The sequence below is a fragment of the Desmodus rotundus genome, chromosome 7 (genome assembly GCF_022682495.2).
Source record: "Desmodus rotundus isolate HL8 chromosome 7, HLdesRot8A.1, whole genome shotgun sequence".
NCBI lineage: Eukaryota > Metazoa > Chordata > Mammalia > Chiroptera > Phyllostomidae > Desmodus > Desmodus rotundus.
Genome location: NC_071393.1, coordinates 94,892,566 through 94,919,338, shown reverse-complemented (window position 1 = coordinate 94,919,338; position 26,773 = coordinate 94,892,566). Strand labels below are relative to the sequence as shown.

The following is a 26,773-nucleotide window of genomic DNA, read 5'->3' as shown; positions in this document are numbered from 1 at the left end:
CACATCTTTGTGACAGGGCAAGTTTAAAGTGAACGTAAACTGTTTCCCCTCACTTTTCCCAGTTGACTGCATCTTTCCTCTTTTGTTCATATTTTTTCTACTTTTACTCTTGAATGTAAGTTTCTGCTTATTTAATCATCATTTATGAAGAGATTTATATAGATAATATTTTCATGTAATATCACTCTGTTTTTATGTATTTATCACAGCCCTTAATGGAGTATTATTCAAAATTAGAAATCATTTGGCAAATAGATATGTACAAATTTGTGAAAACCTGCATAAACTTGAAAATGTGGGAAAATAATTGCATTATTATATTGGTACAGATAAAATGTCTACAAAATATCATTTGATAAGTTTTATAATCAGTCTGCATATTTATATATCATTCCTGCCTTATTTCTTGATATTTAGTGCCAGAATATATATAGCACACTCAGTTTGAATACACATAAAAAATTTGTTTTTTACAAGAAGTTGGCAGTTTTTTTTCTGTTGAGAACAGAGCAGTAAATATTTTAGTGTTTAGAGGCCCTACTATCTCTATTTACACTGCTCAGCTCTGCTGTTACTGCAGAAAAGCAGCTAGAGGTAATATGTAAATGATGCGTTCCGATTAAGCTCAATATAAACACAGGTGGCCTGTGGATTTACCCTGGAGGCCATAGGTTTGCTAACTCTGATTTTATGCTATTAAATGAATAATTTAGTCTTTTGATACAGATGTGTTAACATGGCATCAGGAAAACACTGAGGAACAGAAGAAAGGTAGAGGATTTAGCATTGAAGCGTTAGTAGTCAGAAGAGGTCAGCGATCAGGACGTAATTCTCAGGATCTTAGCACATGGTTATGTAATGAATGAATATATTGAAACTTGATCATCATCAGTCTATGTGTTTTTACCAAAGAGGTGTTTCAAAGTTTATATTTCAAATACTTTATTTTAAATCTTCTTCTAGTTATCACCACATGATAATCTGATTCTCAGTCAGCCTGTTTCTTCTCCTCTTCCACTAAGGCAAGTAAAACTTCACTTCTGTTTGTTTCTTTAAATCTAGTGTGAGCTAAAGTAACATTAAAATGTTTTCTGTCTTTCCTAGGTAAAATTTCAAATGTTGATGGAAGTACTTCTCATTTAACTGTTTCTTATCTAAATTCCTTTTACTTAGTATTTAGAGTAATGTTCTTTTAAAAAAGAGTTTTACAGTAGTGTTTGGTATTTTGTGTATCCGTTTGTTATCGTCAAGTACTATTACATGATAGGTACATATGGATGTAGATTATGAAAAGTTATTTTTAGTTTTAAATATCCTCTGAAGAACATTCAAATGCAATTAAATTTCAATTTAACCCCAAAAGATGGTTATAAATATTAAACAATGGGATAGAACAATGTATTTCATCACCTTAAAAGTTCAGAGAAATTATTAAGTGTTTTTTCTATGGTATCATTTCTTGAAGTTTAATTAGCTGTATTAAATTAGCTGTATTAATTAGCTGTATTTTTCTAGCAGAGAAATAGTTACAGTATAATTAAGCTATTTTGTAGCATATACCTAAGGGAGACTAGGTGTGCCATCTTTGACATTCGTTTTGTAAGAATTGCAGGTTATTTCATCGCTAGATCTCGGCCCAGAGTGACCAGAGTTTTCTTAACTTTGTTTAAGCCAAAAATAAACTAGAAATGCTAGGACTATGTAGAAACTATTCTAAATTACCCAAGGACTCTTTTTTTTGTTAATAGCTTTATCGGTACATAATTCACATACTATACAATTCACCCAATTAAATTGTACAGTTCACTGGTATATTCACAGAGGTATGCAACTAACACTATAATCAAGTATAGAACACTTTCATCTCTCAAAAAAGAACCCCTGTATGCTTTAGCAGTTTACCTTCCCTATTTTTCCCATCCTTACACGCACAAACACGCACACACCTCCCCAACCCTTGGCAACAATTAGTCTGCTTTCTGTCTCTACAGATTTGCCTATTCTGAACATCTCATATAAATGGAATCATATAATATTTGGCCTTCTGTGTTAAGCTTCTTTCACTTAACGTAATGTTTCCAAGGTTCATCCATGTTGTAGTGTGTATCAGTACTTCGTTTCTGTTTATGTACAATGAATATTTCAGTATATGAATATACTACATTTTATTTGTCTACTCATCTGTTTATGGCCATTTTGGCTACTATGAATAATGCTGCTATGAACATGCATAAGTTATTTTTTTTGACATATGTTTTCATTTCTCCAAGAGACTTTTGTTACTAGTTTTGCTTTATTTTTAAAAGCATTAATTCAGTGAAGCCAGTTACTTAGCATTATATAGACAAAATAACTGGTTGGCTTACTGGGTTATTTACTTTGTCAACCCAGTATTTTGTTACTGTACAGAATGCCTGAGTTTGGGTTATAAATTTGCTTTGTATGTGTGTGTCACTTGGTATGTGTGTGTCTTGATTTCATACTACTGTTATCATTATAATATGAAGTATTATCTATTCATAAATCTAAATTTTAATATGTGTTTTTACTTTAAGGTGGGCCTGTAAGTCATGTAATTTTTCTGATTATTACAGTGGAAGATGAGCCAAAACTTTCATTAAAGGATTTGTTTTCAGTCAAAGCATTCCTCTTATAAATTAAATTATTTATTTGGACATTATTTACATGGTAGATCTTTCTGTGTCAAAGAAAGCAGATGAGTTTTTAGTTTCCATATTGAATACAATGCAGAAGAATTGAATGATTTTGGAACCCATAAAATGTCATTGTTTTCATAGTGTGTTTCTGGTGCAGTATTTTCTCTGCATAAGATCAGCCATCACATTTAAAGTTGAATATACAATACAGATCCTACCCTAGTCATGAATTTTTTTTCCATTACTTTGGGTGATGAGATTATTGGATCTTTACTTTATTAATTACGTGTTTTCGTTTGGATTGACAGTGGTGGCAAGTTTTCAACACTACTTCAGAATTTAGGCCCTGAAAACGCCGTGACGCTGCTGGTGTTTGCAGTAACGGAACACAAGATTCTCATCCATTCCTTACGGCCTTCTGTGCTCACTAGTGTGACGGAAGCATTAGTGTCGGTGAGTATCACAGTTTCTTATTGTAAAAACTTATCGTTCAAAGCCATTTCAATGCTTAACTGAAATTCACAGTGTGTTGAATTTTTATGCGGTAAAAAGAATCTAAATTTTCTGAGCATTGACACTAGTTATAATTATTTAATTCATTTTCGAGCATTAGACTCTAGGTACAAATATTTAAAAGACATTTTTATGTGCATGCTGATAAATTATGCTTCAGTGTCAAACAGCTAAATATTCTCCTATCTTTTGTTTACCTAAGATGATATTCCCTTTCCACTGGCCATGCCCATATGTGCCTCTCTGCCCACTGGCTTTAGCTGATGTCTTGAGTGCACCATGTCCGTTCATAGTAGGAATTGATTCAAGATACTTTGATCTCTATGACCCTCCACCAGATGTTAGTTGTGTTGACCTAGATACCAACACCATTTCTCAGTAAGTACATTTTAGTGAGTCTACACCCAATAATCTACTTCATAATGTATGTAGTTGTTTATTTTATGAATGCTTATTAGAATTTTCCTTTAGATATATTGTTTTTGTGTTTGAGATTATTGCCATCTTTGAATCAGCTCTTACTATACTTTGATGGGATAGATTTAGGGCATTGGAGAAGGTTTTATTGGAAAGAAAATGTACCTTTCATCCTTTGCTTTTTAAATATTTAAGAAACATTATAATCTTATATTTACCAAGAAATTTAGCAGAAGGGAAATTAAGATTAGAAAACATTTATTTCCCTTTAGTTAGATGAGTATGGGTGAAACACAAATTGAATTGAAATATTATTCCTTGATTAATATTTCAATCCTATTTCTAGTGTAGTGTAATACTATTAGAATGCTTGTTTTGAAAGCAAAATTAATGTAATGTTTTTAAATTTTAAATAACTTCTATACATAATTGTTTTCCTTTTATACCCTAGGAGTGTAAGGATTTTATGCTTCTCTCTTTTAGTGGAATAATATTTACGTTCTACTGCTGGAGCTATATATTCATAGCTTTTTTTGTTAATCCTTACCAAAGGATATATTTACCGATTTTAGAAAGAGAGGAAGCGAGAGAGAGGGAGGGAAGTAGGGCAGGGAGGTGGGGAGGCAAGAGAGAAAGAGAAAAGAGAGAAGAGAGAAACATCAATGTGAGAGAGAAATACCAGTTGTTTGCCTCCTGTACTCCTGGGCCAGGAATCAAACCTGCACCCTTTTGGGACAACACTCCAACCACAGAGCCACCCAGCCAGGGCTATTTATACCTTTTTTTATAATTAAATGTTTCTCTTCTATCCCTTATTTTCAGTTTAATCAAACTTATGCTGTTTAGGGAAGAGGAAATTGATGCAGTGACCACACTGAATCCACAGGACATACTTAAAATAACTACAAGTTAGTCTATCAGTAAAGCCCAAAAGCTAGTATGCCTTTTAACAACTTAAAAATGTATATGTGATACAGGTTTTTCTTCATTTTTAAATATGCATGTGTTATATTAAAGCCTCTTAATTTAATTCTGAAATCTTACATTAATTCTAGTTTTGTCGTATGTCAAAACCTCAGATACCCTAAATCATTGGAAGAGGTTAGCAAAAAAATAATTTTCTATTATAAAGCATGTAAGCTGTCAAAAGCTTTTATCCAGAGAAAACCTAACCAAGAATATGTGGGATGTACTTTGTGCGTAAAAGCCATTTTGTATATGGGATTGATAGAGTGAAAGATTCTTTACCAGGAATATTTAATTCTTTAAATGTTAAAGTAGTATTTTTTTCCTTGCCAATTATTAATGTTACATGACATAAAGTTTTTAAAAATTGAAATAAAGACTGGTAAATGAGTATATACTGTGTTTATTATGGTAATAAATTACATTTCCCTCTTTGTTCTTTCTCTCAGTTTATTAAAAGCATTTTAATTATTATTTTATCTTTCTGTTTGATCACTAATGAGTTAAAGAATAAAAGAAACATGGGTAATTTCACTCATCAGTATTCTTCCTTCTTGACATTACCATTCTTACAAACCTGTGGAAGGTCTAAACTAGTCAACTAACAACTTTCTACCTTCCTTCATCCAGAATTTCTGGAGCCTCAATCTGAAATTTGAAAGAAAAACAAATTCTGAGTATGAGAGTTTTGGTTTTCTTATTTCCTCTTTGATTCTTAGATACATATAATACAGGAATGCCAAGACATTTCTGAAGAAAGGGAAATTAGCATCTGATATGTGCTAGGCTTTAAGTTGTCTGCATAGCCTAGGTTATCTCCTATTATGCTGTGCCTGTGACAGATGAGAAAAACAAAGCTTAGATTTTAATTTATTAAAAGCCGCATAACTTATACTGCCAGAACTGGATTTTGAAACCATCACTGACTGACTCTAAACCAATACATTTACCACTCATTATTGGCTATTTATGTAATAGTAATCTTGTAAATGATGTTACTACACATGAAAATGCGGAAGGCTATCACAGATCCAAACTCAGGTACTAAATAAAACTGTCCAAGTTGTAAAGTGAAGATATCAAGGGTAAGAGAAGGAAATTAATTACTTGAATAAATAATTAGATGTAATGAAATGATAACAAGACACTTTTCATTCATTTATGCTACAGACTTATCTTGAATGCCTTTTTTTGCTAGGCATTGGCAGTAAAAAGACAAACCAAGTAATACTCCCTTTTCTTTCTTTATTTTTTTAATTGTTGTTCAATTACAGTTGTCTGCATTTTCTCCCCACCCCTCCACCCCACCCCAGCCAAACCCATTTTACTCCCTTTTCTTAAATGGCTCATAGTCTAGTCTAGCAAGGCATCACGCAGACAGTGAATAAGGCACAGTGAGAGTGCTGTGTCACAAAGTTTTATCATGAAAATAACGTAAATAGTATTTCTGTGTTCTCACTGTAAAGTAGGGTTCCATGCTCCTGGTCACATTATAAATTAAATAAATCCTTCACAGGAGGACATCTGCAACGTGGCCATGTCCTATCGGTATTTTTATTTTCATTTGTGGAAAGATGGTATAGATTCCAAGACAGTTGTTCTCTGTCAGCTTTAGCTTTCCCGTCTACTCTTTTTTCTTTTTTTAGTTTTTCAAAGTGATATTTGCCCTTTTTTTCCTGTGGCAAGTTTAGGGAACATTGAAAAAAAAAGTCCAGCAAGTTTCACCACACCTGTACAGTTACTGTCTTTGGTGGTTAGAACGTGAGTGATACTTACTTTTCTTCCCCTTTTCTGTACATTTTTCAGGTTTTCTAAAAAGAGTATTCATTGCTGTAGAAATAGGGGGAAAAAAGATTTAATAAAGAATGGAATAAGCAAAGCTATAGTTAAGTCCAAAGCCTTTCTGGTGTTTCATTGCCATACTCTTTTCTTCTCGGAGCCCACAGAAGTTTACAGAAAAACTGTGTTGTCATAATGGCACCAAAGGAGGTTATAGATAGACGTGTGTCATAGAAACAAAGACAGCACTTTCACGCACATGTCCTCCTTTGTGGTTATAAAAGTATTTTGGATTGTTTTGGTTTATTCAATTAATTCATATAGATTATTTCTTTTCTGAAAGAAACAAAAATACCACTTTTAGGAAACTAAGAAACAATATTTAAATATACCAAAGTATTTTGATAAGCTCTTTGAAAGTTTCTCTGCAGTGCTCTATCTTAGAGTCTACAACAACAAAAAAATCCACGTAGGATTTTCCCAATACTTAGGTATCTAAAGAATCTTAAATGGAATTTCAGAGTATTGGCCACCACATTAAGTTTGGTAGTGCTTAGCATGATTCCAGTACAAGTAGAATTTACTCAGTACCAACATAATTACAAATTTTTTAGCTATATTTAATGCGAGGTTTCACCCTTATATAAATTAATATTCAACATTTTAAATACTTTAACTATTCAACATCCCAATTTACCCCAGTAGTATTTTTCTCCTGTTAACTAGAATGTTTTTGTGTTTTATTTTTTTGTTTAATGTGTTTTCTATTTTTCCTTTCTAATATACATCGAGCATATACTTCCCCTCCTTTCTCCTCCAAAAAAGGTCCGTCTAACAAATATATTATTTTTGCCATTTAATCTCAGAACTGGTGACAAGAAAAATGTACCCTGGAAGATACTTCCAAAGAAACCTTGTAAAAATCTGATGAACACACTGAATAATTTGCACCAGCAATTGGCAAAATGTAAGTGTCTAACTTCATTAAAGGAAGTGATAATCTGAGAACTCCAGTTACTTTTCATTACTTGTAAAAAAAAATAATGTTTATCCAAAGGAAAGTGTTTTGCAACCTTAAAGGCAAATAAATGAGCATTAATGCAAAATTTGTTAGAAGCTGAATGGGAGATTTATAAAGTTTATTTTTGATACTACATTTTTATAGAACCATTTGAGAATAATAAAATTAAAAAAGAGGTTAAGGCAGTTATTTAATTCTACCATTACTGAACTACAAGGAAAAAAATAAGCATTTCCACTTGTATACTGTCTTCATACATGGAATAGGAAGTCAGTTTAGAAAATCTAATACAGATGGTTTAAATTACATTAGAAAATGCTGATTTCCAATGCGGCAAGAGCTAGGTCATACACTTTTCACCTTCAGGGGATCTTAATACTGTGCTTACCTCAAATTGCTGAGAGCATTAGAAAATTAATCAAAATGAAAATTGATTAGGATATGAAATAGTTCAGTAAAAAGCTTATGTAAGAGTATCTTGACAATGACCCAGAATTACTAAGAAGAATTAAATCTTCATTTATCTACTCCTCTTGGTATTTTATAACAACAGTCCATCCAGGGTCCATAATTTAATACTTACGGTATGAGGAATGGACATTAACTGTGTAGTGATGTCTGAGGTTCTCATTTATGTATTAGGTGAAATATAAACATAGGAGGTGACTTACATCCTTGGGGGTTCAAGTTGCCTGCAGTATACATGGAAGTAGAAATGAAAGACAATGTTTACAAGGTAAACCTCACCACAGGTAGATAATCTGGAAGTGGCTCAAAAATATTGGGATATTTTTTAAAAAATAATATCAAGTGATTAAATTTTATCTTGTAGAACAAGTAAGTTATTATGGAATTTTATTTAAGCTACCCAGTTAAATTGCTTTCTAAAAGTGCATGCACTTCTTTTGAATAGCTGAGAAGTCCAGCAGCTTTTGTAACAACATTTAAATATTATTAAAATTAGTGAACTAGCCCAGCTAGCTCGATTGAAGGGCAGAATCTTAAAGCTTAAAACTAGAGACTTTTAAACAATACTAATAGTTGAGGATTGTGTAACACTTTATACCTTCGGAGCACTTTCACATACATTCTTTTATCTTTGCAACTATGAGATGAGGATGATAAGGTTGAGAGAGGTAAAGTACCTTCTTAGAGATCACCCAGTTGAAGCTAATGTCTAAAATGTATGCCTCCATCGCTTCTCAGCCTTTTGGCTAAGATCCAGTGTAGTATCTGTTCTTATCAGTTTAAAATGTATGCCCCTGTTCCAATGCCCACATTCTTTCTAATACTTCCACTTTTTTCAACAATAAGAACTCCAAAAGACTCAGGTGATTCACTGTTCCTCGGATTTTAAAGACTTTTTAAATTTTGAAGCAATCACACCCTTTTTTCTCCTGACCCTTTGAGAATAGATGCCCCATCACCTCCAAATGGAATGTGTTTCCTACCAGCAAGTACATTCTCCTACATCATTACAATGTAACCATGAAAATCAGGAAATTAACATTCAGCATTACTGCCCTCCTTCAGACTAGATTTGAGCTAATTACCATAATAATGGTCTTTATAGCAAAGGAATCCATATCCAAATCGGATGTTGTATTTACTTTCAAGTCTCTTTAGTATCCTTTTCTCTAAACAGTTCCTTAATTTTTTGTTCACTTTCTTGACACTCTTGAAGATGATACTATGGTAGAATGGTCCATGATGTGGGTTTGACTGAGTGTCCTCATGATAAATGTAGATCATGAGTCTTTGACAGGAATATTGCAGGAGTGACACTGAGTTCCTTTCATAGCATCCTTATCAGATTGAGCACTGTATCAATTTGTTCCATTATTGATGAATGTGTTCACTTTGATCACTTGATTAGGTGGTGCCTACCAGGCTCCTTCTCTACTGTAAAGTTATTATTTTACTACCTTGATTTTTATTGGTTGATAAAATACCTTTTATTGGTTGATTTTTATATTTGAATCCCAGAATGTTCCTTCTATAAGCACTTATATTTTTTAAGAAAAGGAAGGAAGGACTATTGTTGTTATGATCTTCATTTATGAATCCACATATAGTTATTTCAAAATACGAACATTTTTTCTGATAGTAGTCAGATAAACTGCAATCATTTTATGTTTAATTTGGATAAAATGTACTCAGCAGAGCCTAAAAAATGATAAGAAAAGCTTTGCTAGGACTTACATATTACAGAGTTATGTAAACAAAGGTCAAGGTATCTCGAGCCCTTTTGAAAACATAACACATTTTTTTTCAATTTTATTGAGATATAATTGACATACAGTACTGTATAAGTTTAAGGTGTACAGCATAATGACTTGACATACATATACAAAAAATTTATATTGATACAATTGTGAACATTAGTTTTGACAGTTTGGAGAAAACACTAATACTGTATCTCTTCACAGTGCAGCAGAGACCAAGAGATGATGGACTAATGGACTTATCAATGAATGACTATGATTTTAATTCTGGAAAGAGGTTGCACATGATAGATTTGGAAATCCAAGAGGCATTTTTGTATTTCATGGCTTCTATTTTAAAAGGTTATAGATCATACTTAAGACCAATAACAGGAGCCCCATCTGAGACAGCCACAGATGCAAGCTCTCTTTTTGCCCTACAAGGTGAGTGATTGCATAGCTTTACAGCTGTCATGTTATTGAGTTTAACCTGATGATTTCATTGCTTTCTGGGTTAATAGCTCATATTTATTAAAAATATACGAGGTCTGTCCAGAAAGTATCCAGCCATGTACTATGAAAAATTGAGACATTTATTGAAGAAGTTACAAAATCCAAGAAACATTGTACATAGGACAATGACACCTCAGTCCCCTTCAAAGTAGGCACCTTGGGACTTCACACAGTTCTCCCAATCACCATCATCTGCCCCATAGTATTTTCCTGAATCTCATCACTGGTCTGAAATCTCTTCCCTTTCAAAAGTGGTTTTAGTTTTGGGATAAACCAGAAGTCATATGGTGCCAAATCTGGGCTGTAGGGAGACTGAGTCACCTGGGTGATTTGAAGTTTCGCCAAAAAACTCTGCACTGGACATGGTGCATGAGTGGGCAAATTGTCTTAATGAAACTGCCAATCACAGTAGCCTTCTGAATCATCCAAATAGTTTCCATAGAGGAAAGTTAAGTTTAACACAAAATTCAATGCACATTCGTCGCTCTGCTCGCTCAGTCATTTTGAATGCGGCAGCCACACAGTACACATGCTCACTCAAAGCGGTATCAACTGTCCCCATTGACTAGTACAGTGAAGTCGTCATTGTTCACACATGTGCATTCCAGTCTACTCTCCTTGACTCCCAGATTACGGTATATTCATGTCACACAAACCATTCTTGTTATATTAACAATGGCTGGACTTTTTTCTGGACAGACCTCTTTATATACCTATTTTGTTAATAATAACTCTGTCAGTAATCCATTTCCATAGGACTAGTTATTTCGCAGGCACACGCAATGTGATCCCATTGGCAATGTATGCATAAGGAGCTCTTTGAAAAGTATAGAGATTTCTAAACATGCACTGTTGCACTTGTGTCACAGCTGCGTTGATATTGACACTTTTAGCTTTCGGGGCAGCCAGACGTTGTTGGCATGCCAAGTAGCCCAGAGTGATCACCTCCAGGCTTGAGCAGCCTCATTTGTTTTACTTCAATATTCTCTACAAGTATTATTTTCTCTCTATGCCATGAAGTAAAAAATGTTGGGAAGCCCTGGAATGCATTTTGTGTCATAATATGTATTTACTTTCTTTTGTAGTATTTAACATTTAAAAGAGAAATTCATACCCTGGCCAGTGTGGCTCAGTTGCTTGGAGTGTTGTCCTATAACCAAAAGTTGTGGGTTCAATTCCTGGTCAGGGCACATAACCTAGGTTGCATACTCCATTCCTGGTCAGGGTGTGTACGAGAGGCAGCCAATCAATTTTTCTCTCGTATTGATGTTTCTCCCTCACTCCCCCTCTCTCTAAAAGCAAGGGAAAAAATGTCCTTGGATGAGGATAAAAATAGAAATTCATTTAATAAACATATATTGAGTGTCTCCAAATGATAGGCATTGGGTGTATAGTGGTATACAAAAGGTACATGGTCACAAAAAAAAGAAAGAGGACGTGATCACTTTCCCATGGAGCTTATAGTCAAGAAGATAAGCAATTTGAAATATGCTTATCTTCACTTCAGTTCACAACTTTAGATCATAGAAGGCCCTTGTGAGGAATTCACATCTGAACCATGATCAAAAGGAGAAGTAGAGATTAGCCAGGCAAAGGGAAAGTAGAAGTGTTTTAGGCAGAGAGAACAGTTTATGCAAAGGTCCTGAGGCTGGAAAGAGTTTGAGTGCATGGGCCCAAAAGAAACCCAAGTATTGTGTAACTGAGTATAGTGAGTGTGAAATCAGGAGGGATGTAACTGCTGCCTTGAAAAAGCTGCATATGTACCGTATTTTTCGGACTATAAGACACACCGGACCATAAGACATACCTAGGTTTTAGAGGAGGAAAATAGGAAAAAAAACCCACTCCACTGCTGCCACGCCCCCCCACCCCAGTGAGCCAGGTAAGCTACATCCAGACTATAAGATGCACCCCCATTTTCCTCCCAAATTTGGGGGGGCTGCATCTTACAGTCCAAAAAATACGGTATATGGAAAGAGCACGAGCCACATGCGTATAGCATGCAACATATAAAAGGGAAAAAATAGCAATTTTAAAATGCTTTCACATTTACTAGTTTATGTGTAATCTTCAAAGTAGTGAGGGGACAACAGAGACAATTCTGGATAAGGATTTGAAATATTTGGATTCAAGTATCTTTCCTGTTGCTATCTCTGTCAGGTCACTTCCTCTTCCAGGGTCTTAGTTTCTTTTTCAGCAAAATGGGGGGGTGTAGATAACATGGTTGATCAAATTCCTTCCAGCTGAAAATTATATGAATCTATAAATGATAGTGTATATTCTGACATTGGAAATTTATGTTGAACAGCTTTCTTAAGAAGCCGGGACCGATCACATCAAAAATTCTATAATATGATGACCAAAACACAAATGTTTATTCGCTTCATTGAGGAATGTTCTTTTGTCAGTGATAAAGACGCAAGCCTGGCGTTTTTTGATGATTGTGTAGATAAAGTAAGTAATAGTTTGTCTACAGTGCTCTAACTTATTTTGTGTGACTGTTGTAAATGTTAGGAATTACAGTTTCTATTTATAACTTTTACTAGCTTTTAACAAAATTTAAATTAATTTCATTGCATCATTGACCCTTTATTATGAAAGTTTTGGTGGCCTACCAGATGGTATAGAACACAACAACCTCTTGGGAATACCTTGCAGGATTTTAATAAATTGTGAGTTTTGTTTTAGCAGTCAGACTACAGGAGTTTTGTGCAAGCCTGTAGACCTCTAACTGGGGCATTCTTAATTTCACCTCTCCTTTTTCTCTAAGGTGGGTTGTCACAGGCTGAGATATAGGCATAAAGCATGATGAATATTCCACCTGACTATTAACTACAATTTGGGAGTGAGTTCTATCATAAATTAAGTGAATTAATTCTCTTTTGAATTCATGTGTGAGACCTTCCCTTTTCCTACACTTCTAATATCGGTCAGTGGGATAGAGCAAGGTGGGTATCCATGCTGAAGAGAGAGGAGGTTGGGGAGCAGTAGCCCAGAGCGAAGTATCAAAACCCAAATAGGGTGTGGTAAAAGAAACAGCCCAGCAAGGGGTGTCAGAGACGGCGCAAGTGAGAGAGAGTATTGCCATTGGGTCAGGACAGCAAACGTGGTTTCAGAGTTTGATCTGGATGAGGGAAGTGCCAGTTTGGTGGGACAGGGGGTTGGTCTTGAAGGAGATGTCAGAACCAAATTAGGGTAAAAAAGTCATATACATGGGTTTGGGGGTGATGGTGAGGGGAGAATGTTACATATGGGGATTGATAAAATAAATAAATATATTAAAGATAATTAAGTTTCCCACTGACTGAGAAGGAATTTACAAATAGAGAAAAGGAGAATACCAGAATGAGCCCTGTAGAACTGGTGGTTCCATGTGATATCATTAGCTTTCCTTATGTGTAGACAGACATAGAAATAAGTACAGATGTAAGTGCACACAAACACATGTATTTCCTAGCTCTGTACCCTGCGAGGACCTGGCATCAGCCATACCCTAATAGCAATGAGTACACCTAATGCACAAATTTGGGTCCTAAATACCATTCTCCACTAAAAGAAGGCAGGACTTGAAGAAATGGTTGATCCCAAGTCTAGGGCAAGGAAAGTATAAATGAGCCCTGAAGTAGCTTACGCTAGAAAAAAAGAAATTGCCCAAGAGTGATAGAAACATGTTTTTATAAAAACAATACACACATACACAGAAACACAAGCCAATTTAAACGGACTCCCAATATTTACCTCTGGGATGATTTCAATATCAAACTTAATAACAGATTATAACCCATTGAATAAAATAGGTAACTATGAGTCTACACAGATATCAATCGAGAATCTGGGGGTTTTACATAGCTTTTTTAAAAATTGTATTTTATTGATTATACTATTACAGTTGTCCCAATCTTTCCCCTTTTCCCCCTCCATCCAGCACCCCCCACTCTCTAATGCACAGATGGCAAACACCAGGCCCATGGGCCAATTCTGGCCCTCTACCTTGTTTCTACCCGGCAGCAGTGCCGAGCTCTCGCTTAACTGTTAAGGAGTAGTTACATTTATACAGTCCTAAAATTACATTCGGCCCTTTGAAGGCAACTGTGAGGCTGATGTGGCCCCCAGTGAAAATGGGTTTGACACCCCTGCTCTAAGGCAATCCCTACACTATGGTTCATGTCCATGGGTCATGAGTATAAGTTCTTTGGCCACTCCATTTCCTATATGTATTTTACATCCCCATGGTTATTCTGTAACTACCTATTTGTACTTCCTAATCCCCTCACCTCTTTACCCATTCCCCCACATCCTTTTCCCATCTGGCAACCATCAAAATGCTCTCCATATCCATGATTCTGTCTCTGTTCTTGTTTAGTTTGTTTTTCAGATTCATCTGTTGATAGATACGTATATGTTGCCATTTTATTTTTCATAGTTTTAATCTTCTTTTTCTTAAATAAGTCTCTTTAACATTTCATTTAATAATGGTCTGGTGATAATGAACTCTTTAGTTTTTACTTGTCTGGGAAGCTCTTTATCTTTCCTTTGATTCTAAATGATAGCTTTGCTGGGTAGAGCAATCTTGGCTCTAGGTCCCCGCTCTTCATGACTTTGAATATTTATTGCCAATCCCTTCTAGCCTGAAAAATTTCTTTTGAGAAATCAGCTGACAGTCTTATGGCAATTCCACTGTAGGTAACTAACCACTTTTCACTTGCTCCTTTTAAGATTCTCTCTTTATCTTTAACTTTGGCATTTTAATTTTGATATCTCTTGGAGTGGGCCTCTTTGCATCCATCTTGTTTGGGCCTCCCTCTGTGCTTCCTGGACTTGCATGTCTATTTCCTTCATCAAATGAGGGAAGTTTTCTGTCATTATTTTTCAAATAGATTTCCAATTTCTTGCTCTTTCTCTCCTCCTTCTGTACCCCTGTGATGCAAATGTTGGACCTCTTGAAGTTGTCCCAGAGGCTGCTTACACTATCCTTATTTTTTTGGATTCTCTTTTTTCTTCTTGTTGTTCTGATTGGTTGCTTTTTGTTTCCTTATGTTCTAGGTCATTAGGTTGATTCTCAGCTTCATCCAGTCTACTGTTGTTTGTTCTTTATTTTAATTAGTGTTTCCTTCATTTCTGACTGGATCTTTGTTATGCTGTTGAGGTCCTCATTAAGTTCCTTAACAATCCTTAGGGTTATATCCTCTTGTTGGGTGCTTCCCTTTATCATTATGTAGTGTCCTTCTTTGTCTCTTACTGTAATCTTGGTTTTAAAGTCTATTTTGTAGGATATAAGTACTGCTACCCCAGCTTTTTTTTTTCCTTTTCCATGTGCATGAAATATCTTTTTCCATCTCTTTTAGTCTGTGTGTATTTTTCCATGTGATATGGATCTCTTGGAGGCATCATAAATATGGGTCTTGTTTTCTTATCCATTCAGCTACCCTCTGTCTTTTGTTTGGAGCATTTAAGCCATTTACATTTAAGGTGATTTTATTGATACATATGTATTTAGGGCCATTTTATTGTTAGAGTATTTTCCTCTGTTTTTATTTTCTTTCTCTTCTTAAAGCAAGCCCTTTAACATTTGTTGCAGTAATGATTTGGTGTTAACAAACTCCTTTAGCTTTTTCTTGTTTAGGAAGCTCCTTATTTCTCCTTCAGTTTTAAATGATAGCCTTGCTGGGTAAAGTAGCCTTGGTTGTAAGTCCTTACTTTTCATCACCTTGAATAATTCATGCCACTCCTTTCTGGCCTGAAATGTTTCTGTGGAGAAATCAGATAACAGTCTAATTGGTGCTCCCTTATAGGTAACTCCCTGCTTTTCTCTTGTGGCTTTTAGGATTCTCTCCTTGTCTTTAGGCCTTGCTGTTTTAATTAGATATGTCTCGGTTTAGGCCTCTTTGGGTCTAATTTGTTTGGGACCCTCTGAGCTTCCTGGACTTGTGTGGCTTTTTCCTTCACCAGATTAGGGAATTTTTCCGACATTATTTCTTCAAGTAAGTTCTTGACACCTTGCTCACTCTCTTCCCCTTCTGGTGTTATGGTGTTCCCATAACAGATTTTGGTGCTCTGCCTGGATGTTTTTTTCTCCCTTGTCTTCCAAATCACTGGTTCGATCCTCTGCATCATCTAACCTACTATTTATTCCTTCCAGTGTATTTTTTATTTCAGATATTTTATTTATTTATTTCTGACTGGTCCTTTTTTATGGTTTCTATGTCTTACGTGTGGTTGAGTATCCTTACAATCATTACTCTAAACTCTCTGATAAATGCTTGCCTCCGTTTCATTTATGTCTTCTTCTAGAGTATACTCTTGTTCTTTCATTTGGGGTTTCTGTATCTTCCCATTTTGGCTGCTTCTTTGTATGTGTTTCTGTGTACTGGGTGTATCTGCAAGACTGGTGCACACCTAAGCACTGGGCAACCTGTTTGTAGCTATCAAGATCTATAGCGTGTGGCTCCTTCTGCTGGGTCTGGGTGTATGAGGAAAGAATGAGGCTGACCACTAAGGATGGCTTTTTCCAGCACCAGACCCAGAGGTGTGTCAGCTGAAGCCTCAGAGCTCCCATCAATCTGCCTTTGCCTACAGGCTTTCTGTACAGTTAATCAGTGAATGTCTTCCAGCTCTATTCCTCAGCAGCAGGGCTTAAGCACCCTAGGGTGGGGCAGAGTAATTCCTGTGGGTGGGGCTATTGCTTCTCCTCAGGCTGATGCCACTTGGAGGGGCCTGTTCTGCCTGACCAAGATGGCTCTTGCAGTATGGGGAATGACTCAGCACAGAGATCCTGGCAGCTGTTCCTTCAGCTTTCTCCCCAGAGCCAATAGCCCCAGATTCTCCTCAAGCATCTCTAATCCACTCTGACCTCCCTCTGCCGGAGCCCAGGGTAAGTGGCTGCAAACAGAATTTTGTGCATTGGCCCTTTAAAAGGCTCTCTGAGTCTCTAGCTGTCTCTCCCTGGCAGACAGAAACCCCACTGCTTTTCACAGCCATATGTTATTTGGGTTACTTGCTCCATTCTGGTGGAGTAGGCTGGGGAGCCCAGCTTGGGGTTTAGACCCCACACTTCTCAGGGGCAACCCCCTGGCCGCTGAAATATGCCTGTAGGACTTCAGCTGCTGCCCATGGGATCCCAGCCAGCCTTCTCGTGCCTCCTCATGCCTCCTCCACACTCCCTACCAGTCATGTTGTGGTGATGTGGCTTCTTCCATCTGTCCATGGTTATAATGCTTCTCTATCTAGTGTTCAGTTGGTTATTCAGGATGATTTTTCTATAATTTAGTTGTAAGTCCAGATTGGTCCTAGAAGGAGATTAGTGTAGCTTCTACTTACTCCTCCACCATCATGAGTCTCTCAGTCCTTGCTTTTCATCACATTGAATACTTCTTGTCAGTCCCTTCTAGCCTGCAAAGTTTCTTTTGAGAAATCAGCTGACAGTCTTATGGGATCTCCTTTGTAGGTGACTCTCTGCTTTTCTCTTGCTGCTTTTAAGATTCTCTGTCTTTAACCTTTGGCATTTTAATTGTGATGTGTCTTGGTGTGGTCCTCTTTGGGTCTAACTTGTTTGAGACTCTCTGTGCTTCCTGGACTTGTAAGTCTATTTGCTCCTCCAAATTAGGGAAGTTTTCTTTCATTATTTTTTCAAATAAGTTTTCAGTTTCGTGCTTTTCCTCTTCTTCTGGCATTTATGGTTCAGATGTTGGTACATTTGGAGATGTCCCAGGGGGTCCTTATACTATCCTTGTTTTTTTTAATTATTTTTTCTTCTTGCTGTTCTGGTTGAATGCTTGTTTCTTCCTTATGTTCCAAATCATTGATATAAATCCCAGCTTCCTCCCCTCTACTGATGGTTCCCTGTAGATATGTCTTTATTTTACTTAGTGTAACCTTCGTTTCTTCTTTTGTGTTGTTGCTGTACTCAGTCAGTTCTTTGAGCATCTGATAACCAGTGTTTTGAACTCTGCATCTGATAGATTGCTTATCTCCATTTTGTTTAGTTCTTTTTCTGGAGTTTTGATCTGTTCTTTTATTTAGGGCATGTTTCTTTGTCTCCTCATTTTGTCAGCTTCCCTGTGTTTGTTTCTATGAATTAGGTAGACCTGTTGTGACTCCTGTCTTGGTATCACGGCCTAATGTAGTAGGTGTCCTGTAGGGTCCAGTGGCACAGCTTCCCTTATCACCCAAGCTGGGTACTTGAGGTGTGCCTTTTGTGTGAGCTCAGTACACCCGCCTCTTGTAGTTGAGCCTTGATTGCTGTTGGCAGGTTAATGGGAGGGATTTAGCTAGGCCAGTCAGGTGCAAGGACTGGCTGTGACCACAGATTCCAACCTCTGCCCTACATGGAGGATCAGCTGTGTAGGGGCAGGGTGGTGGTGCTCTGACATGGTCAGTAACTATCCACTGGGTGCAGAGGCTCAGCAGTTTTCTGGGTGATGCAGGCCAAGGTCAACCTCCAACCTGTGTTCTGCCTAGGGCCACCCTACCTGAGCTATAAAGCAACCTGAGATGGCTGCTACTTGTGCTGGGCTTGGAGGTTCCCAGGTGAAGCCAAGCTGTGAATCTAGTCTGACTGCTTCTAGAGCCAGGCCTGGGGCCATTTAGCAGGAGGTGTGGGGGCTGGGGGCTCATTGAGACTGGCTATTGCTTGTTCCAAAGGATTTAGGAAGTTGTGAAGCAGGAGCCAAGACCAGCCATTCATATGGAAAAGTCACTGTTAACAGCTTGGGTGGTACTATAAGTTGCTTTAGAGGGAGTATTAGGGGATCTCCAGGATAGGACAAACAGTGTTAGCCAGGTTGATGGAGTCTCAGATATGGCACCTACCTGCCAGCTGTGCAGCTCTGTGCAGGGGGGGAGAGGGGGGTTCAGATAAGGGACAACGTCCCTTGTCTGCCTTTTGTCTGGGAGTAAGCTGTCCCCCAGCTCTCACCTTAATGTCAGACACTTCAGTTCCTTCCTATATGCCACTGGTGCCTTCCACGCCCAGTGCTAGAGCTCAGAGAGAGCTCAGAGAGAGTAAGTCTGATTAAGTCCGTGGCAGGTTCTCTATGAGGAACTTCTCGGGACTCCAGAAGTTTCTTCCACTGACTCAATACCTGCTGGTTTTTACAGCCAGAAGTTATGGGGACTTCTCCTCCTCACACTGGAACCCTGGGCTGGAGGGGCCTGGTGTGGGGCTGGGACTCCTCACTTCTGAAATATCCCTCCTGAATTTTTTCTACCACACGTGGATGTGGGACCAGCCCATTCCACATCTGCGAGCCTCCCACCAGTCTGGATGCATGTGGTGTCTTTAATTCCGTAGTTGTCAGATTTCTGTTCAGCTTGATTTCTGATGGTTCTGAGTGATGGTTGTTCTATAATTTAGTTGTAATTTTGATGTGGTTTTGCGATGAGGTGACCCATGTTTGCCTATGCTGCCATTTTGACTGGAAGTCCTTTTGTAATTTTTAAAAAGCAAATAAAAGTAATTGATATTCATTATATTTTAATTGGAAAATAAATAACAATAAAAGAAAAATTTTTGCCAGTAATGACACTACCCAGAAGTATCATTTTGATAATTGTGTGTGTATGAGAGAGAGCACACACAACTATATCTGTGTAACATACATGCCATATTTTGTCATGTATAGTACACACCCAAGTTTTCATGTGCATTATACATGGGATTATTATGCCCATTAGTATACCCCTGTTATGTAGTCATCATACCCATGTATATTGCGCATCCTTATTTTCCCTTAAAACTTTAGGCAAAAAAGTGTGCATGGTACATGGCAAAATACAGTACTCACTCTCTTTGAAAAATTGGAATCATACTATATGTATGATTTAGTATCCTGATATTTTTTATTTGTCATTATTTTGAGAACATTTTCTCTTGTCATTAGTTATGATTCCTTAATATGCCTTAATTGTTATCTAGTTTACTGTATGGATATAACATGAAAAACATTTTTCAATCCTGGAGGTAATGACACATAATGCTGTAAAGTTAAAACCCACAGTTTATTTAAGAAGATTCTGAATGTATCAGCTCTTTTTAAGAATTAGAAATAATTAAAAGCTATCCTGTCCTAAAAGCTCTCCCATTTATTCCCAACTGGTATGTGATATTCATTCTTTCTAACTGAATAAAGTTCTGTGGGTTATATTTCATTATATATAAGACATCTGTTTCTTTAAAAAACTAATGCAATGTTGTGTTCTCTGTGAGCTTCTTTTGCACTGTTTAGACTTTGAGTTCTCATTTTTTATGAGTATTACCTTGCTATAAGTTTTCTAAGAGAAATAGTACTAGTAAAGTGCTTTCAATATTGACATGACTAGAACTTAACTCATATGTGTTTCTACATATACTGGAAAAATTTAGGGAATTTTGATATATATATATATATATATATATATATATATATATATATATGTATTTAGAATAAATCCAAGATAGAACCCAGTAGTCTGAATACATACACATCCATGGATGTATGCATTAAAAAAATTATTTAATACATTCTCATGGTTCAAAATGAAAAATAACAAACATATCCATTGGGAAATCTGGGTGCTGATCATCCTTGTTCACTTTGTTCATCTGCCCTTCCCCATGTAGATAATTCCTTTACATAGTATTCTTTAGTATTTCTTTATGTGAATACAAGCAAAAAAAGCCCCAGTAAATATATGTTCTTATTTTTCCCTCTTTCTTCCTCAAAAGATAGTTCAGTATATACATACAATGTCCTGCACCCTGTTACGTTCACTTAATTGTCTTGGAGATCTTTCTGTAGTAGGACATAGGGAACTTGCTCTTTCTTTTTTTTTAATTACCTCTTTAGTATCTAGTTGTGTACATGGTTCATTTAACCATTCCCCTATAGACAAACACTTGGCTAACCAATATATTTTTTTATGTATGTTTTTTAAAACAACTTCAGGTGGATATGGACAAGAGTTGTGAAATGCGACTTATAGAACTGGATGAATCTTTCAAAAGTGAACATACTGTTTTTGTAACACCACCTGAGATCCCCCATCTACCCAATGGTGAAGAACCCCCTTTACAGTACAGGTATTCAAGAAGCGAATGTTTGAGATTGAAAGAGAGAAGCAATCCATCACCTGTGACGTAGCTTTCTAAGGACTGTGGTATTTTCAAAAATCCAAACTTTACAGATCCCTAATTTTTAGGTGGTAAGCAAGCTTATCCCACATCCATTATTAAGTTTTGAGGTATAAAAAGAAAAAATTATAATTTTACATTATATAGACTTGGGAATGGGAAGTTCTCTGTATCTACATAACTATCTGTTCTCACAAATGTTGATTAAATTCAGTTAGGACCTTACCTCACCAAAATGCAGCACTTTTATTATAAAATTTTTACTTTTATATTTCTCACTAAAGCTGGTTTCCTCACTTCATTTCCTTCCCCACGCACACATTGGTTAATGTTAACCTTAGTCTACAGAAGTTAAATCTGGTTTACAGTCAACATTTGTGTCCTTGATTTGGATGATACAATTTTTTTAGGTTAATAATTTTCCTATGAATTTTTATTTTGTCATGGAAACTCAGAACTATTGGATTGATGATTACTAATGTAGGAAATTTGGTCAGACCCTGTGCTCAGTGATCATTTAGACTTGAATGATATACTGTTCCTGCCTTCGAGCCTAGTGGGAAGAAGGGAAATGTTCTGAGCACAGTGAAATAAAGGCTATGATAGAGGTAGACTCATACATCCATCTGGATATATATTACACGTACACATTGGTTATGTACTGCAGTCCGTTTCCGGTATACATTTATTTTTACTTAAAGTGATACTTCCTTTCAGATTTTAAAATTACTTTTTATTCTCCAATAATACTTCTTACTTTATTTAAACATTCTAAAACCATTTCTCACCTATCATTCATTGTCATAGTTTTGTTTTTGTTAAAAAAAGGATTTTTCTGAACATCCTCACTTATAACTCAGATCTTTAAATTTAAAAAAGTGGTGTGACAGATGTTTGTCAATATTGATTAATTCATAGGCCACTTGATACCTGCCCTTTTCATTTATTGATGATGTTGTTCACATCACTTTTTAAAAGTCTGTCTTTTGTCAAAGATATTTAAAATATTTCTCCTAATTTCTCTCTTTTTCTTTTTAAACATTTCATTTCCTTTATTTCTTTTGTACATTATACTTCTAAGACTTCTTTTAGTATGTTACTAGTATATTTTGGGGTTTTTTTTGTGGTTTGGTTTTAACTTTTAATTAAAATTTTACTTTCAGATTCAGTCTCTTAATATGAAAATTACTTAGCTTTAAAAGTTCCCATTTTTTTAAAGAATCTAAGTCATTTTTTCCCGCTTGAGACTACCCAATCTAATTTTAGTGTAATCATACCCATCATTCAAAAAACAACTTTAAATGTCTTCAATGGAGCACAGTAGGTCCTCTTAATAAGAGATAATTAATATATTTACATTTTTCTATATAAAATGATAAAGCAGTAAATTTCCACAAGATAACAGAATGGTCTTATTATCATACCATGTACATACAATGAATTTTTTTAAGGGACAGGATTTTCCCGAACTTCTTTGATATTTTATTCCTACTTAATAGTGATTACCAATATTTTCTCATTATACTGAATTAATTATATGGAATATAATAGATACAGTTTGCTATCTTTTATTATAGTTTTCTCCTTAGTTAATTAAAACAATATACCTTTAAGAATATTACAAAGTAGATTAAGTTTGCTGCTCAGAGGCTTCTCCTGTTCTTTTCAGCATGCCTTTTTCCTAGCTGCTGCTACTTTTTAAATGTCCAAACACCTTCCTCTAGCACCCAAATTAAACCCACCTCCTCACAGAGCTACCTATTCTAATCTTTTCTTGCTTGTTTCCAACCTCTTCAACTTTCTTTTTCATACACGAAGCCCTGAATCTGCTTGCTAACCTGATAAACCAATTTATGATAATATGAGAGCTTGTCCTGGTGTGCCGATATGTTATTTGCATATTTTTAAGAGGGAGAGTTTACAGTAATAAGTTAATCCAAAGCAATGATATTAATGACTGTCCTGTTTGTTAGAATATTGATTTGGTGGGTCTTTTACCGTCAGATCGTCTCCCAAGTTTGCTGCATCTTTACACAAATACTAACAAAGTTTGTGTGAGTTTCTTTGTAGTTTGATGTCAGTTCAGCAAAGTTCTTTCCTCCAAAATATATATTTGAGTTTATGTTTGGCTATTACATTTCTAAATATTATATTAAAAAGCAACATTAGCATAAATATTTGCTGTCTGATGGAGAAACATAGTAAAAATAAATTGTAAGTTAAGAAGTTATTGGTCATACATTTTTTGTGTTGTAACCAGTATGATATGATAATCTATATATGCTTGAGGTTTGTTTTTTTTTCTTTTCAAAAACAGCTATAATGGATTTCCAGTTCTTAGGAACAATTTATTTGAGAGACCCGAAGGATTTCTACAAACACGAAAGAGCAAATTGCCTTCAAAATCAAGTAGTCCTAGTAGCCCTTCTCCCATGTTCAGAAGAACAAAACAGGTGCTTTGAGAATTTTGCGTTCTTCATGTAATCAATTATTAGAACAAAAATAAATGACACTCATCCTCCCTTAATATACTTTACTACCGCACATATAACTATGACTACATTAAGCTCCCTGAAGCTTTCTGAAGATCCTTTAGAGTAAGTGGACTTGAAAACATTAACTAGTTCCCTTGTCCTAGAACTTTATTTTATATATGGCATAATACATATTCAAGCAGAGGCGTGAATGTATATTAATTATAAACATATTTTGTTATGGAAACATTGTAAAAGCGGGTGACTTGTACTTGTTCAGCATGCAGTTAAATAAGGATGCTTATGTGTATAAATTTATTAATGAAATCTTTGCCTTTTTTTTAGGAAATTAAATCAGCCCATAAAATTGCCAAGCGTTATTCTTCCATTCCTCAGATGTGGTCTAGGTGTTTACTGCGTCACTGTTATGGACTGTGGTTTATTTGTCTCCCAGCTTATGTGAAAGTATGTCATTCAAAAGTCAGGGCTCTGAAAACAGCATACGATGTGCTTAAAAAAATGCAGTCAAAGAAGATGGACCCACCTGATGAGGTAGCACTTATCTTTAAAGTGCATGCATTATTTCTGGTTTCATGTACATAGGTGTTTTGTTTTAGCACACTTCGAACTTACTGTGTTTCAGGTGTGCTACCGCATCCTCATGCAGCTCTGTGGACAATACGATCAGCCAGTGCTTGCAGTCCGAGTGCTTTTTGAAATGCAAAAAGCTGGTATTGACCCCAATGCCATTACTTATGGTTATTATAATAAGGTAATTACTTTCATATAATGGAGAAAGAGTATAACTTGTGTGATTATACAATCTTAATTTATGATGCAGTGGTTACTTGGCATTTATTTTAGAGTATCTGAAATATATTTTGTAAATTTTTGTGCTATTTTTTGTTATATGATCCACTTAGATATTTTTTAGTTTGACTCTGAAGTGAATGTGTTCATTTATAAAAATTATTATACTAATTATTTTATTTTACAAATAGGCTGTTTTAGAAAGTACCTGGCCTTCACGAAGTCATAATGGCTATTTTCTTTGGACAAAATTAAGAAATGTTGTTTTAGGAGTAGCACAGTTCAAAAGAGCTTTAAAGAAACATGCACACTTATCACAAACAACTCTCTCAGGTAAGGTATTTAAGGGATGTATGTGTTTAACTTTTTCTTTAAATTAATTGACTATTATGTTGAGGTATGTTCCCTCTATTCCCACTTTGCTGAATGTTTTTCTCATAAATGGGTGCTGGGTTTAACCAAATGCTTCTTCAGCATCTACTGATATGATCATGTGATTTTTGTCCTTCATTTTGCTTATGTGGTGCATTATGTTTACTAATGTGCAAATATTGTACCATCCTTGCATCCCTGGGATGAATCCCACTTGATTATGGTGTCCGATGTTTTTAATGTACTTCTGAATCCGAATTGCCAGTATTTTCTTGAGCATTTTAGCATCTATGTTCATCAGAGATACTGGCCTATAGTTTTCCTTCTTTGTTGTGTCTTGGAATTAGGTTTTGGAATTAGGACGATACTGGCCTTATAAAAAGAGTTTGGCAGTCTTCCCTCTTTTGAATTTTTTGGAATAGTTTGAGAAGGATAGGGGTTAGTTCTTCTGTAAATGTTTGGTAAAATTCACCTGTCCAGCCTGGTCCAGGGCTTTTGTGTGCCAGGAGTTTTTTGATAACTGCTTCAATTTCACTAGTTGTTATTGGTCTATTCAGGCTTTCTGTTGCTTCTTGATTCAATTTTGGCAGATTATATGTTTCTAGAAATTTATCCATTTTGCCCAGGTTGTCCAATTTCTTTGCATGTAGTTGTTCAAAGTAATTTCTCACAATACTTTGTGTTTCTCTGGTATTAGTTGTAACTTCTCTTTCATCTCTGATTTTAGTTATTTGGATCCTCTCTCTTTTTTCTTGAATGGTCTGGTTGAAGGTTTGTCAATTTTGTTTATCTTTTCAAAGAACCAGCTCCTGAATTTATTGATACTCTGAATTGTTCTTATAATCTCTATGTCATTTAATTCTGCCCTGACCTTGATTGTTTCCTTCCTTGTACTCACTGGGCATTGTTCGTCGTTGTTCCTCTAGTTCTTGTAGATATAGGGTTAGGTCGTTTATTTGAGATTTTCTGTCTTCTTTAGGTAGACCTGTATTGCTATGAACTTCCCACTCAGGACTGCCTTTGCTGTGTCCCATAGGTTTTGGGTTGTTGTGTGTTCATTTTCATTTGTTTCCAGATACTTTGTTATTTCTTCCTTCATCTCATTGTTGACCCATTCATTATTTAATAACATATTATCCATTCTCCATGTATTTGAGTGTTTTTGAGTTTTTTCCTTGAGTTTGGTTTCTAGTTTCAGTCCCTTGTGGTCAGAGAAAGTGCTTGATATGATTTCCATTTTCTTGAATTTGTTGAGGTTTGTTTTGTGTCCTACCATGTGGTCTAGCTTTGAAAATATTATGTGTGCATTTGAAAAAAATGTATATTTTGCTTCTTTGGGGTAAAAGATTATATATATATATATATATATATATATATATATACACACACACATATATATATATCAATTAAGTGGGTTTCATCTAGAGTGTCATTCAATTACACAGTATCCTTGTTGATTCTTTGTGTGGAGGATCTGTCCATGGTTCACAGTGAGGTGTTAAAATCCCCTGTGATGACTGTATTGTTGTCAGTATCTTTCTGGAAGTCCTCCGGGATTTTCTGTATATACTTAGGCACTACTATGTTGGGTGCATATATATTACAAGGGTTATATCCTCCTGTTGGGCTATTCCCTTAAGTCTTATGTAGTGACCTTTGTCCCTTTTTATGGCTTTTGTTCTGAGGTCTGGTATTGGCATAAGAACAGATACATAGATCAATGGGATAGAATAGAGAACACAGAAATAAACACACGTCTCTATGGTCAATTAATATTTGACAAAGGGGACATGAGCATATAATAGGGCAAAGATAGCCTCTTCAATAGATGGTGTTGGGAGAACTGGGCTGGTACATCCAAAAAAATGAAACTAGACCACCACCTTACACCATGCGCCAGAATAAACTCAAAATGGATAAAAGACTTAAATACAAGTTGT

General features: G+C 35.8%; 1 protein-coding gene and 1 pseudogene across 7 annotated transcripts in view; both read left to right on the top strand.

Annotated features, from left to right (window-relative positions):
* Positions 1–26,773, top strand: part of DENND4A (DENN domain containing 4A) — a 106,452-nt gene that overhangs the window by 53,096 nt on the left and 26,583 nt on the right. For all 7 annotated transcript variants that reach the window (XM_024567506.3, XM_024567505.4, XM_024567504.3 and 4 more), the window contains exons 10-20: positions 964–1,022; positions 2,966–3,110; positions 3,373–3,548; positions 7,199–7,299; positions 9,783–10,001; positions 12,379–12,524; positions 20,993–21,126; positions 23,495–23,630; positions 23,997–24,203; positions 24,295–24,423; positions 24,653–24,794. In XM_024567506.3, coding sequence (XP_024423274.2) covers positions 964–1,022; positions 2,966–3,110; positions 3,373–3,548; positions 7,199–7,299; positions 9,783–10,001; positions 12,379–12,524; positions 20,993–21,126; positions 23,495–23,630; positions 23,997–24,203; positions 24,295–24,423; positions 24,653–24,794 — 1,594 coding nt within the window. The remainder of the gene's footprint in view (positions 1–963; positions 1,023–2,965; positions 3,111–3,372; positions 3,549–7,198; positions 7,300–9,782; positions 10,002–12,378; positions 12,525–20,992; positions 21,127–23,494; positions 23,631–23,996; positions 24,204–24,294; positions 24,424–24,652; positions 24,795–26,773) is intronic.
* LOC112312146 (U2 spliceosomal RNA) lies at positions 8,548–8,717 on the top strand (annotated as a pseudogene).